Source organism: Eleginops maclovinus, chromosome 8 (genome assembly GCF_036324505.1).
Source record: "Eleginops maclovinus isolate JMC-PN-2008 ecotype Puerto Natales chromosome 8, JC_Emac_rtc_rv5, whole genome shotgun sequence".
Lineage (NCBI taxonomy): Eukaryota > Metazoa > Chordata > Actinopteri > Perciformes > Eleginopidae > Eleginops > Eleginops maclovinus.
Window position 1 is genome coordinate 3,403,215 of NC_086356.1, and position 15,432 is coordinate 3,418,646.

The 15,432-nt window shown below is 38.9% G+C and overlaps 1 protein-coding gene across 4 annotated transcripts in view; it reads left to right on the plus strand.

Moving 5' to 3' along the window:
- Nucleotides 1–15,432, plus strand: part of LOC134868949 (cingulin-like protein 1) — a 51,418-nt gene that overhangs the window by 20,102 nt on the left and 15,884 nt on the right. For all 4 annotated transcript variants that reach the window (XM_063890360.1, XM_063890361.1, XM_063890362.1 and 1 more), the window contains exons 3-6: nucleotides 467–597; nucleotides 9,817–9,934; nucleotides 10,223–10,413; nucleotides 10,981–11,065. In XM_063890360.1, the coding sequence (XP_063746430.1) occupies nucleotides 11,027–11,065 (39 nt within the window). In that variant the 5' untranslated portion in view covers nucleotides 467–597; nucleotides 9,817–9,934; nucleotides 10,223–10,413; nucleotides 10,981–11,026. The remainder of the gene's footprint in view (nucleotides 1–466; nucleotides 598–9,816; nucleotides 9,935–10,222; nucleotides 10,414–10,980; nucleotides 11,066–15,432) is intronic.

Sequence of the window (15,432 nt, forward strand, 5' to 3'; positions counted from 1 at the left end):
AGAGACTGACACTAAAAAGACAATAAAGTCATCACAACAGGCTAATATGCTAACGTACAGTAACATGCTAATATGCTAACGTACAGTAACATGCTAATATGCTAACATAACATGCTAATATGCTAACGTACAGTAACATGCTAATATGCTAACATAACATGCTAATATGCTAACGTAACATTCAAATATGCTGACGTAACATGCTAATATGCTAACGTAACACGCTAATATGCTAACGTAACATGCTAATATGCTAACGTGACATTCAAATATGCTAACGTAACATGCTAATATGCTAACGTAACACGCCAATATGCTAGTTTACTGTACGAAAACTAACAAATCAAAGGTATACAAAAAAAAAAAAAGCTCTTTTTTGAGGAAATGAAATTATTAAGCTACCTTGCCTGGCTGACAGAGTAGCTATGTTACACACTTCTATAAGTTCTGTGTGTTTTGCTTTCAGGGTTTGGTGTGTGAGGAGAACACAGAGAAAGGAGGACTGTGGAAGTTTGCTGTTCTGAGTGAGGAGCTGACCTTTCACCTTGAGCAGCTGCAGAGACAGACAGAGCAGGAGCTCAGCAACATCCACACACAGTGAGTCAGATAAACGATGTGTACAGTGCTGGATCACAGAGCACAGGACATGTCAGCGGGGTGCCGCCTGCTGAGGGTTGAACCTGAGTTGTGTTTAAAGGACAAATATATCTTGATGCTGGAAGCACTGTTAAACTCCATAGTTAGTTAAAAATGATGGTCATTTTACTGCCAAAACTCCAACACTGGAGGAGCTCAGACTTACAGTAAGGTCGCGCATGAAATCTGAATGGAAACATGCATTTTTTGGGTCATAAAGTAGCTTAAAATTCCTAAAATATAAATGATATAAGCAGGGAATACAGTCAGGTTGTAATAAGGGTGCATTTTACTGGAAAAAATGACATATTGCGATATAAAAACAGCAGGAATTTTGACAAGATGACAACAAAGTACCTGTTTTGTAGCTGTAATATTACCATTTCACTCGTGTTTTTGCAAACTATTTTCTGTCTTTCTCAAACCCTTGATGACTAGCAGGGCTTTTTGTGGTGAATTGATAGGAAGGACTGTGATTGGTTGTCCTCTGTGCATCCATTTCACTTCAGCAACCACCTAGATAAACCATTGGAGTAAATCAGACGGACTTCTCTCGTGGAATAGTATTGTATAAAGCAGAAAGATAGTGCATGCATGACGTCTTTGACTAAAACTAGCCTCACTTATATTGCATTGACATATGTTCCTCAACATGGCTATAGTCTGTGTCCCATTTTGGCCAAATCCTTTACTTCTTCTCTGTGTAACTGGCCTCCTGTCCTCCTATAAACAGCAGTGTGTTGAGTGTGTGAACATGTGAGTGGGAGGCAGCTCTGTGCAGTGTGTGTGGCAGTGTGTGTGGAGTTTGTCACAGAGCTGAAACACACATGTGGGAGTTTTACTGTATCTCATAACAGCAGCAGGTTCTGCTCGGCTGGAGAGAACAACAGGATCCCGCCTGCCTCTGTGTGTGTGTGTGTGTGGTGTGTGTGTGTGTGTGTGTGTGTGTGTGTGTGTGTGTGTGTGTGTGTGTGTGTGTGTGTTCCTGTAAATCTATGTTTTTGAGGACCCAATTTAGCCTAGAACTTAGACTGATTCGCTCCTCTATCTATACGTAGTCCGCTCCTTCCAAAAGTAAAGTCTGTAACACAGAGGCTTCCTCTTTATAAAGTATATAATAGGACTAAAACTGACCCTCCCTTTTTTAATTTAGGTGGAGACTTGTGAACATCACTTTTGGCTTTTACACTTTGAAATAAGACTGTTCAGAAGTTTCATTACAAATCATATTTCTGATAATACCGACACCACATCTAGCTCAACTTCATTACTATATATTTGGGGTGGTAATGAATGTTTTGTAGCTTTTAAAGGTTCATTCGTATGGTTGACATTTTAATTAGAGCCAAGTAAAGATACGCAGCTTCTTCTCTCCTTTTTTAACGTGACATTATGTATAAAGAAGGTATTTCAGCACAGTTGCAGATAAATATTAGGTTACAATAACAATATTGATATTATTAAATGTGTGGAATTACATGTCAGTGCTGGCTGCATAGTTTGCAACTTCTTTAATCTAAATATTTTCAATAACAGCAAAAAAAATCCCCCAAAATCATCATTTATTGACAAGAAAAAAGACTTCAAATTTGGTTTTGAAGTGAATTTACAGAAATATTTCACCCAACAAAATAAAATGCAATGTGTTCAATTAGAAAAACTCCACTTTGTAAAATAAACGAAGACATTTTTACCCATAAGTTCAACAAAAAGTACAAATGCTGCCTGTTTCAGTATTAAAATAAGTAGCTTTACTGCTCAATTATCTTTCAATTTGACCCTTTCGACATGAAATTACAGCACACAATAATGCTTGACGCAGCTTCTGTATCAGTAACTTTATCTGGGTTATTTTCTAGAAAAACTAGGAGGTTGTTCACTTATTGTTCCAGAATCTCAGTTGAAATAACAATCTTGAGTCTTACATAAATGTGTTTCATCCCCGCCCAACTGTCAGGAAATGTCAGATATCAGTAGATTGATGCCGCTCCACCCTCTCTGTTCTGCTGCCATGACGATCAGTCTGGCAGCACTGCTCTCAGGTCTGTGAGACGAGACAAGCTAAAACACATCTCAGGATTCAAGGTGTGCCAACACACACACACACACACACGCGCACACAGACACACACACACACACACACACACACACACACACACACACACACACACATACACACACACACACACACACACACACACACACACACACACACACACACCTGCACACCTTATTCTGACACATTTCCAGGAAATCTCTTAATTTCTCAGCTACGTTGGAGCCCAAGATGTGCTCCTGTCACAGCTCGGATCAAAGGCTTAATGCGAGGCGGGGGACGGTTTCTGTTACATGTCTCCGTCATGTTGTCCTGCCCAACATGGATTCCACTTATAATATCCACTTGGCTTACTGGCAGAAGACGTCACCCTGCTTTCAGTTTTGCCGGGGTTTTCCTCCACTTTAAAAAGGAGGCTTATGTAGTAAAGTCAGCGCCAAGACAGGGTTGGGTTTTGTGCGGGAAGAGAGGATAGAGCTACCACTCTGCAGCCTTCAGCAGAGGAGATAAGGCGGGTGTTTTTCTCCTACTGAGTTCAATCATGCAGCTTCGCACTAAGAACTTCTTCAGAACTCTACTTTAATTCACTTTATGTGATAATAAGGCCTTTTAGACTCCAACAAGTCTCAACTCTACTGCTGTTTGTAAGAAGTGGGAACATCCCAGCCATGTAGGAAACCTTCATGTTTCAGCAGTAGACATTAAGCAGGTTTAACGGTCTTTCAGCAAGTCCTTAGGAAGTGAGCAGGGCATCAAAGCAAGTATTTGAAGTGTTCATACAGTGGTATTACACCCCCTGTGCCAGGTACATGATTCCATTGGGCCCAAAACACTTTCTCCCATTGACTTACAATGGAAAGACACGCCTGTAAGTTAGCCTGTAGGTGAATATACAGCTTGAACACTTAAAACCCCTCTGTTTCATCACTTTGTGGGATGTGACGCAACAGATTGGAGGCTGGGTTTAAGGGAAACGCGAGTGGGCAAGATCCAGGAATGATTTGGGTACTTTTGGACTCGAGTCAGGCAATTTAGCTTCATGAGTCACTGTGCAACTTTCACAGGAATGAATGTGTGTGAATGTATCCACTTCGCTTTATACCTCCATATCGGTCAAATCAAACTTTTCTCAAGGCAAGTAAGATTGAGATCCACAGAGAAGGAGACGGAGGGTAAAAGCTGGATCGCCTCTCATTATAAGAGTCATAGGAAGGAGAATCATGTTCAGATCATAAACCTCAGGAAGGCTCCTTGTGCAGCTTGTTTCTTTAACCTCTGCTTTAATTGGAACTGTTGACATACAGCAAACGTAACGTTTAAACTCCTCCTGTTATGTTTATCTTCCAACTTCCTCAGAAATCTGTTTCAGAAGGCAGTTTTCTATTATTAAAGGCACCACAGGCAGGCGTCCCAGCATGCCCTGCTCAAGTGCTATGACCTTACAGCCGGTGAAGCTGGGAAACACCCACGTATAAAACTTCCAAGCACTTTTACTGGGTTTGATTTTGCAGGTACATTTTAGTTTTACTTTCAAGTATGTGATGATTTAAAAAGTCAAATCCAACTTATTTATATAAACCCTCTACTTAAAGAGTATCTAGTCATTACTTTGGGTCAATTTTTGGTGCTAAAAATAATTGTTTTTGCCCTTAAACCTGCATGTTTCTTTACACACTAACTAAAAAGCCATTTATGTATTTCTTTTTTCAGGAGAAAGTAGTTCATATGTTATGTGGATTATCCTGAGTTGCTGCTTCTGGAAAGCTATAGTTTTAGAGCTGAAGATGTTTGGTTTTGATTGACTTACTTCTCTGATCAGTTGACAAAAGAAGACCCCAAGCAATAAAACCACAATGGAAAAACTGGAACAGGATACATGCCGTAAATAGCCTTAGAAAAGTGATGTCAGAAATTCTGCAAATGATTGACTTATTCATTGACTTACTTTCCTACGCCCCTTCCATTCATTTATATATTGACTTGCAGCTCAGACTAAATGATATGAAGCTTCATTGTGCTGTGGAAGCAGCAATTTTGAAGACCTTTACCAATTGAATACCAAATACCTGCGTGTAAAGAAGCAAACAGAAGTGTGTGATTTGTTATATTGAGCTTGGATTTGGCATCATCTGTAGGAACCGCACTAGAATTGGAAAATCGTCTTTATTTTTTATAGATCATTTTCGATAAGAGTGATAATACTTCCCCTTTACAAACCTGAAGTCCTGCCACGTTTCCCTTAAAAGCAACAATACGTTCTTTATTAACACCGGTGGTGCATGATGGACAGAGAGCTCACACACACACACACACACACACACACACATACACACACACACACACACACACACACACACACACACACACACACACACACACACACACACACACACACACACACACACACACACACACACACACACACACACACACACAGTAGTAGACAGATGAAGAGTGATGGTGTTGTGTTTAGTGGTATTTTCCCAGAGCCAGGAGGTTATGTAAGGAGAGTTCAGTCTGTTGCCAAGACTAGCAGGCAGTTTGGAAAACACCCAGTTGAACTCTGCCAACCCTCATCTTCTTCTTCTTCTTCTTCTTCTTCCTGTTCTCTGAAGGATCCTCTGTTTGCTTATCTGACAATCTTTTGACATCGACCAAAACAAGGTGGAGAAGCTGAGACGCCTCATTTATCGGAAAAGGGGGGGGGGGTCTTGTTTTACTTACTCTTCCTTGGCTCTGTTGTGATTGGTCAACTGCCTAGAGATGTCCCGCCCCTTAACCTATTACATGTTATGTGTGCAGGTTAAAAAGACTGTAGTATTGAACAGAAATGTGCAAAATATACAGAGGAATTTTAAAGATTCACGGTATATCAAATAGTCCATAAACCATTTTCAAGACCTCTCTCTTTTATTCTGATTTAAAAAACAACACTAAACATGATTCCTCTTTTCCCCCTATCTGTCTTTCCTCCTGCTCTCATCCTTGCATTCCTTTCCTCTTTTATCTCCCTTCAAATGTTTCTTATTTCAAGATGTTTTTCATATTTCCTCCCTTTCCCTCAGCTGTTTATTATCTTCCTCTGCTCTTTCTCACCCCTTCCCCTCTGGTTTGTCCTGAACATCGCTCCACTAACCCTCCTCTTCTACATTATTCCTTTACACGTAGGTTTTTCTACTGAAACAAACAATCACCATGTTATTGTCTGCAGGGCTGCAACTACGGGTTATTTTAGCTTGTCTTTCCTCGTCTTGTAATCAAAAGGCCTTTTTTTTTTGCGTATGAAAGTAAAAGTTAAATACATGGAGGGGGAATTACAAGATGACTATTTAATACAGTAGAGGGATTTAAACCCTTCTGCACATTCTGACTTGTGCATGTATCTTTGAGTTATCTAAGCTTACACACACTGAAACTGCCACACACTCACACACAACTCCCTTCTCTAGTTACTTTTTGAATTATTATTATTTCTTGTTTTTACCAAGAAACTGAAATAAGGAAAACAAATTGTGATTTAAATGTTTTTGTTGCTGAAATTGAAAATATATTGAATTTAAAAAATGCAGTAAATCCTCACAATGGAGATAATATATGCACATTTACACTCACAGATTGTATCTATTCTAGTGCATATGCATGAAGTAGATAATAACACCAACAATGTAAAGCAGAGGCATTAACATGCATGAACATTTCCATACAGGTCCGTATGCATCACCTTTGTCCGCGATGGAAACACTTTGGATTTCATTCATCCAAATAAGTTATTCTCCTGCTGTAACCACAGTACACACAAAGTGAATACATCCTGCGTGACCTGACTCTGAAAATGATATATGTGATGGGTGACATATATTAATGTAAAAAAAAGAAGTAATAATAACACCCACACATGTTTCACCTGCAATTATGGAGTAAAATGTGTTTGTCACATACATTCGAGCAATTATGGAGCCCTATTCACGCGTCTCTGTACGTAAGCAGCTAATCAAAACACTCTGACAGCTGGCAGTGTGTGTGTGTATGTACTTGTGTGTGTGTGTGCAATATTCAATGGTAATTACTGTCTCTTCACACCAATGGATGATGTTCCTCGTCACACGCTGCGTTTTAATGAAGTCCTTTGATTGGCTGAGATCAGTTTGATTGACAGGTGCCAGAGTGGCTCGTCAAAGTTTTTGAAATCTCTTCCTGTAGATAGTTGTTGATGTCTTATAGAAGTGAAACAGAGTACAAACATAGCTATAGGTTTCTGGGACTTCCAACAAAAGGTAGGATACATACTGGTTGCCATGGCATCGCTGTTACAGGTGAACCACTTCTTCATTTTCTTGAATTCTCGAAACCTGTTATAGTTGTTTTGTGTTTTAAGGTCAAAACGAGCAAAAAACACAAATAATACTCATTTAAATTGTACAGAAATCACATTTCATTCCTTTGTATTATTTATTTAAATAAGAGTGATTCACTTGAACCTGGAGTTCTCTTATTTGTAGTTTTACATACATTTCATCGTTAGTGTCATACGGAGAATGACATTGCCCCAAATTTGAAGCAAAAAAAAAATCCCTCCATAAATGTCCGACTTATGTCCAAAAAAAAGTATTGATTTTTTGGTTTGAAATCTGGACACAAGTCTTTACATAAAAAAAAATAGAATCATGACACTGTAGGATCTGCTGTGATAAAACCCCTTTAGTAAGACACACACATTTAGGAAGTATCCATACTCTTAGTAGGATGAAAAAAAGACCTAAATAGTAAAACAAATAAAAGTTTTCTCATTAGATATTTTGTTCATTTCAAAAACATGTTCCTGTTGCTCCAGCAGCACCAGGTGAATGGTCCTGATCGTCCTGTAGTGTTGGTCTCCTTTCCTCGAAAAGCTCATTAACAGAGCATTGTTGTATTACCCAGAATGCCTTTGTGTTACCGTTGTTTTCCATTCATTTGTGTCTCGTGTGGCTCCTTCAGTGAGTTCATCAAAGGCCTCTCTCAGATGAGCCTCCTCTTCTTCCTCACAAACAAAACACTTGTCTTCCTCTCATCTTTGACGCTGTGCAGAGGCTTACTGCCTCCCAGTGGACACATGGGGAACTACACTTACTGCAGCAACCCTTATTCCTGGTCTTGGCTATGAATTAATACTGTAATTTTCCCTTCTCTAATATTATAATTATGAGTTTCTGCTTCTTCTACTTCTACCATACTGACTAATACTCTTACTGTTTTATTTCCCAGTCATAATTATTCATAAAGGACAATTCTAGTACTGCTGTTACAGGTATTTGTTGGCTAATGGCAGCAGTAGGCCACTAAACTAGAAAGAAAAATAATCAGCTTTAATTATACATCATCAAAAAAGCAAATAAAAAACAATGGAATAAAATACAAACAACATGGGTAACATTAGAATAGTATGAAAAAAAACATGGTAATAAAATGAAGTGAAGTGAAGTGAATATAAAAGATGCTGAGGGATAAAAATGAGTCTCGTACACACACTCGCATTTATTACTTTTATAAATGTTGCTGTTGTAATACCGAGTTGATACAAGCGCTGGTGCTACATGAGTACCAGGTACTTCTTTAGTGGCTGCAAGTAAACTAGGGATAAATAAAGTATCTCTACATATATATAAGAGCAACATTTGGGTTAGTAAAACATATTATTATAGGTAAATAATGGATAAATAAAAATATGTATTTTCTCTAAAATTCCAAATAATAATGCAATTGCAAAATCATTTAAAAAAATTGCATTTCTTTATTTTATCCAAATCCTGCAGCCTCCTCCCTCTCTATAGTTTCACACGTAAGGTTTAAAGTGCTATCCCTGCACAGTAGATAAGTCTAATGGGATCCTGAGACAGCAGAACATGATGGTGTGACTCCTGCTGTGTGAGTGGCTGGTTTGTGGTTTGGAATACTTGGCTGCTGTTGACTTTAAACGGGAAGATCAGTCACTTAATGCAACTCTAAATCAGCTGTTCTGCTCTGTGAAAACACCGCTGTGTTTGAGCAAGGCAGGAACAGTTTCATGTCAAACACGGAGGGTGATGAGAGTCAGGAATATGGGAATCACAAGGAGAGAAGAGGAGGTGGTCAGGATCAGGATGGGAGACCCGAGGGTTGATGGTTCAAATCCCAAGCATGCCACTAACCTTAGTTGTTACACCTGGACAACCTCTGAGTATGAAATAAAATGTGGTGATGTATCTTCCGTTGGTGTTTTCTCAGGCGAGTGGCTCAGCTGCTGGAGGACAAATAGAGCACTCTGTGTGTTCAGTGAAAATATATTTACTGTAACACAGCAGCACCCGAGGGATGAAAGCTCCCATTGTGTGTATTCATAAAAAATAATGAATTAAATTTGCAGTAATGATCTCGAATGTGGAACACTATCCTGCACATTTACATATTTTTTAAATTAATTGTGGTTCATTAAAAGTCAATTTATTTTCAAGTAGGTACTTCATGTTAGCTTGTTAAAACTTGCCTTCAAATAACTGTTTTGATGCGGCAGAGAATATTCTGTAATGTACTTTTTGGTTTATCTTGAAGTGTGCATGAACGGCCATTTTTGCACATTTATCTAATATTTATTTTCTGCAAATTAAGGAATTTATTAGAGGAAAATCCACAATATTTGCATAATAGAAATGCATGTTGAATGCTTTCATCTGTTTGCAACATGCACTTTATTTATCATATTCCATTTACGTGTTTATAGACTCTTATTGCATTATTTCTATTTTGCAACACTCTCTTGCACAGTTTTATTTCACTGTTTGTATTTGTTTTGTTTAATCTACTATATATACTATTGTTTTGAATAGTAGATTTAAAATAATAAGTAATATTTTTCATGTTAACGACATTATGCATCTCTCACCCGCAAGACAGTTCCACAAAAAATGTATTCCATATACTGAGCTGATAAGAACTTCAAAGGCCAAATTATTCACCAAAATGTCAACTAGCCAATCCTTAAACACTCATCCATTACAGAAATATGTCCTACTGAAAGAATATATATACAAAGATACTTAATGATAGTACATTTCAGCTGTCAAGAAGTGAATTTTGAGACCTAAATGTTTTTGTCTTTGTGTTTTCAGACTCTTGCAGATCGAAGGTCGCCACCAGCTGCTGAACGCTGAGCTTTTCATTCTTCAGGAGAAGAAGAAACAGAGCGAACAGGAGCTGAGGAGATACTCCAGCCTTCAGAGCACCACTGTAAGACCACACACACACACACACACACACACACACACACACACACACACACACACACACACACACACACACACACACACAGGTCACAGAGATGTCCAAATATAGTATGATGTGAAAACCAAATGTCAATCATCTCAATTTACTTGGTTTTTGAGTCACATGGCTAAAGACAGCACCATTAAACACTGTGTTAATTCCTTCACAGATGAGGGGATTTTAAATAATACCATAGACTTTCAAATACACTGATCAGAAATAAAACCAGCTTCATATTTTTCTCCTCTCCAGTTTCAGCTGTGTGCTTGTCGGGAGCTTCAGGTGTCCGTCACCGAGCGTTTGCTCCAATCAGAGAGGTTGGTGTTCCAGGAGGAGGCACTGAGCGCGCTCCGTCAGCTGCTGACCCGAGACCTGCAGAGATACCGGGAAGAGACGCAGAGACTCACCTGCTTCTCACAGAAAATACTCAAACTATCCCACAGGTACACAACACTTTAAAATATATTCTCTGGCATTAATCTATCCTAGTATTAGAAGCAGTGGGACACTTGGAGCTAAACCGGCATCTCAAAGTACCAGAAAATCCACAGTTTTATACTTGGTCAGGTCCGAGACTTGAACCGGTGACCCTCTGGTTCCCAAGCTAGTTCTCTACAGACTAAGTTACTGCCACCCCAACTTAAATAAGGAGGCCATCATTTGTTATAGTCAGGCATAGTGGGGTGTTTGGGATAAGATAAGGGTTTTGGATTTAAAAAAGTTACGTACTTAAGCTAAAATGACTGGGTTTCAAACTCAACATGCACAGTGATCTTCTGGGTTTGTTTGACCCTTCCCTCCAGCCCAAGTTCCTCAACTGACTTCCTCCTTTACTTCTTTGTACAATCCGTAGAAACACTTGTCAAGCTGCCGTGATTGGGGTTGAGAAGGCTCTGGTCTAATTTTAGTTTAGTTTAGTTTGCTTAATGTCTGGTTTAGTTCGGCAAAAATCTGTGGCTGACATTCCCATTTAAATGTGATATTAACACGTCTCTTTATATTTCTCTCAGATCCGACAGAGAGGAGACGTTCACCGGCAGAGAGAGTGAGCGCAGCATGCAGGGAAAGAACGAGACGGAACAGCAGAACAACATGGTACACCTCCTGCCTGACCTCTAACCTCAGTTTGGGTTGTTCTGAGAGTCTTATTCTACTTTCTCTGACTTCTAACAAACACACCTAACCCTAGCTGCCGTTCTGCAGGGCGAGGGGTTAGCCCCACTCTGTTGCGCAATACCTTTTTCATAATATCTCTCAGGTGTTTCATTCTCCTTTTCCTTGAATACGTTATCTGCACGTGAACCGGATGAATCCTTACCCCACCTGTTGTGGATATTGACAAAGAGAAGTCCTTGCTTTCGCTCTCCCATATACGGCTACTTTCTCGGGCAAGGAACCAATTTCTGACACTAAAAATAAACAGGACCATTTGTTGATCTGAGGCTAAATTTAAGGCCTTTTCAAACCCCAATAAATCTGACCAATGTAAACTAAATGAAATCACGGTAGTTTGCTAACATCCCAACAAAGAAAATCTAGAATTTAAATGTTAATTGTTGATTAAAATAGAAGAAAGAAATATTGCAGTGCATTATATTTCCTTCACATACCGGTACGAGAATAAAAGCACCTTACTTTACTTTGACACGTTAACTTTTGCTACACTATTTTTCAGCAAATAGTGTTGAAATATTGTTGATTTGGGACTTAAATCCTATCATGTATATCATATTTAATATATAATATGTCTGTTCTACAAGGTGAAGTTCAATATATAGGAGAAAAAATGAAATACCAGACGATCACTTCAGTGCAGTTGAGGTACGACAGTGTCAGTTTGTGTGTCTGTACATATGTGTGTGTGTGTGTGTGTGCATGCTAGTGTGTGAATGTGTGTGTGATTGTGAGTGTGTGTGTGTGTGTCTGGCATTGGTCCAGCTGTTGTCAGTCTTTCTCAGACAGTCGGAGAGGAGACAGAGGAAACATCTGCCTGCTCATCTGGCTCTGTCTGTCACACACACAGATGCAGACAAAAACACACACACACACACACACACACACACACACACACACACACACACACACACACACAAAGCATAATTTTCCTGAAAGAACAACAACCAAAGACTCCCATAATAGACTGACACAGTAGTGACAGGGAACGCTGAGGGAGGAAACCCGGTTTGGAGTCTTATTATAACGGGAAACCTGTCAAAGTGTCGGCACAGTTTAACTTGTGAAGCTTAAACACAAACAGCAGACGGCCCGCTGCCAGCATTTATCTCCTGCTCAGAAATACAACATGATTCAGCCTCATGCGTTTCACTTCAGCGGGGATTAGAAGGGAAACCGCACCAAAACTCTATCGTTCATTTTGGGAGGATCGTATGTTTGTTTCATGATCTCGACTGAACAACACATATTTCTGACCGCAGTCAGAAGACCTTCATCGCAGGACAAACGGTGGCTCGTCTTGTTAGATTGTTTGTAACATAATCAAGAAGAACTCACATTTCAAACCCAAAGGAAATTTGGAGTGCATTATCACACAAAATAAGGAAATGGAAAACAAGACAATTCATAAACATCAAGGAATAACGAAAAAGCAACATTGGGAAACAATTCTGCATCTTAGCCTCACAACTGTGATGCCAAACAGGGCCAGGGGCACACATGATCTCTTCCTTTTAAGACCTTAAATTAGACTTTGACAGCTGATTGGGAACATTTTGTGAATGCATCATGCAGGAGGACAAAAATAAAGACAGTCACACAGACTGTCAGGATCAAAATATTACCTCCCGTGGCTAAGAGACTCACACAATGTGCTCTACTGTTAAGGGGAAGAGGTGACAATTACATCATTATTTTGTCGGCAAAGTAGGAAGGAGGATAAGAATAAGGCAAAAGAAAGACAGAATAACATCACAGATGTGTTCAAGTTATCACTATCAGGATGATTTGATGTTATAAAGTTATTGTTTTTGCAGATGTAAGACGAGTCGTAGGACATGTGCTTCAAAAAGCTGGTCTAGTAAACACAAAACAGGTTCATCACATTGAGGTCATTCAGAAAAGAAGGCGTCAGAACAAAGGCATCTTAATTTTCAGTCAGAGGATCAGGGATTTATAATAATTACATTTTTGTTTAAGTAATGAATTAATACATTCCAAATCTGAAATGAAATACATTGAGAGAGGAAGATAAATATCCACCTGATAGCTGAAGTCGGTTTGATATTGGTTTTAAATGGAAATGGGTCAACTCAGTGCAGACTGGATTCAACAGCTGACAGAATTTGGTTTGTTTAGTTCATAACCCGATGCTGAAAAAAACGACCTCATGTTGTTTCTGCTCAGCGCTGCAAGTCTCAGTGGACCGGGGGGTGGGGGAGGGATTCAAACCCTCGACACCTTCACTCTCACGCTACTTCCTGTTAATCCCCAGAGGCTCAGTAACCTTTTTACCAGATTATTGGAGGTTAATCTGCCAGGAAATGAGCCAGGATTTGTATAATCACACATCATTCTGATGAGATGTAAATTAAATAGATTTAGATCAGATTTAATAAAGAGGGTTTTGGAGATGCACTGATCCGTCCTGGATTGGCCAATTTTCTAACGCATGATGCAGGCTCTCCGTAATGTGACTCAATCCACATATTTCAATAAAAATATATCCTCAAAAAAACTAAAACATTAAACCAGGTTAAGGTCTCAGTTGCACATCATATCATAGAAGTGCATTGTGGGTAAAAATAATGACCCAAAAACCAGAAATGCGTTCATTGCATAACCCTAAAGGTTAAAAAATCAGATGTAAGCCAATAAACTAAATAAGGAGTTCATATAGACCTAACATGTCCTTTATTATGAATTAGATCTAAATTAATTGGTGTAAAACCAGGCATCATCTGTTTGTGTTTTTTTAAAGCGAGCAGCTGCACGAGGGAAAGTGTTACCATGTATTTAAACTGCACTCACAAACAGAAAAACATTATTACTAAAAACCTAAAAGAGGATTTAAAAACAACAGAACACGAATAAAGGTCGGACACAGGTGCAATACGTGATCTTGGGAGGACAGCTTTATGCTCATGGGGAGACGTTCAGGTAAATGTGTTTTAATGAGGAGTCGGGACGGGAGGGGCTGCTGATTTCAGATAACACTTTTCTAGTTTCCATTTATAGATTTTACAAAGACAAAGGACTTTTAGCGAAGGAGAGATACTGAAGTCAGTTCCTAAGTGGGAAAGTGTTTTTTGTTTATGATCTAATGTAGTAGTTTTGATGACATCAAATGATTAGTTTCACAAAGTATTTCTACAGTTATTCTTTTGTATATACAAGAAAAATGATAAGGAAACTTGAAGCGGCTTAAAAAACAACAACACATAAACCAAAATGAAAAGAGACAGAAAACAGCAGCAACTCTTATTTATTGGGCGGTGTCGGCGAAGTCCTTCTACTCTTTACATATGAGGCTGTTAAAGGAGTAAATGTGGTGTGTTAAATCTGTTCAGATGTACAGTTAAATTGGTTCATATACAGTGAGTTCCTCTCTGAGGTCATAGAGAGTGCAGAGAGTGATGTTGGGCAGCAGGGTGTTGTATAACAAACCTCTGGAATACGTCAGTGGGCCTCCATGGATGAGTAAGAAAAAGACAAACCTTATTTGGGTACACGCAAGACATGTTGGACAAACGTGTATGTCATAAACAATAGGCCTAAAAAATATACTGTCTGCAATCACACAAAACAAATATGAGAAAGAAAGTGAGAAGGTAGAATCAGAGAAGAATTGGCCTTTCTGTTTGTAAAGTAGCTTAAGTGATTTCTTTGAGATGGATTTCTCAGCTTCATAAGATCCATAGTTTTTCGTCTATAGCATTTAGACACATGTAAGATAAGATGTACTTTATTGAACCCAAATAAAGTAAAACAAATATTGTTGCAGCAGCATAAAAAACAAGGCATTCCCCGTTATTAGAAACAAAAGTATAGGAATAAACCTTTATACAATTGAAACATCTCAAAATAGAGATAAATCAGCACGTGAGAGTAGAAAATATACAACTTGAACGTCAAGATAAAAAACTATCTGACCAGTAAAATAAAACACTATTGAAGGGACGAATAAAAAATGTATCGAGGCTTTTCTTATACTTCAGAACAAATCTGCTCTGTTTAATAACAACAGACTGTTCATGGGGCCCTCACTAAGCTGCTTTTATTTTTCCATATTCAACACATCCCTAATAAAGTTATTCGACAGGCTTACAGTGATCACACATCTGAGCTCCTTTTTTTCATTCCCACGTGAAACAAAGAGACGTCCAGGATTAGTTTGACCAGATTCCACCCCGATCAGTGACAAGTATTCCTGTTGGAGGGATCACTGTCGGTTAAGTAAAATAGGCGAGGACAGAGCCCCGGTTGGTTAATAATCCCAGCCATGTGGA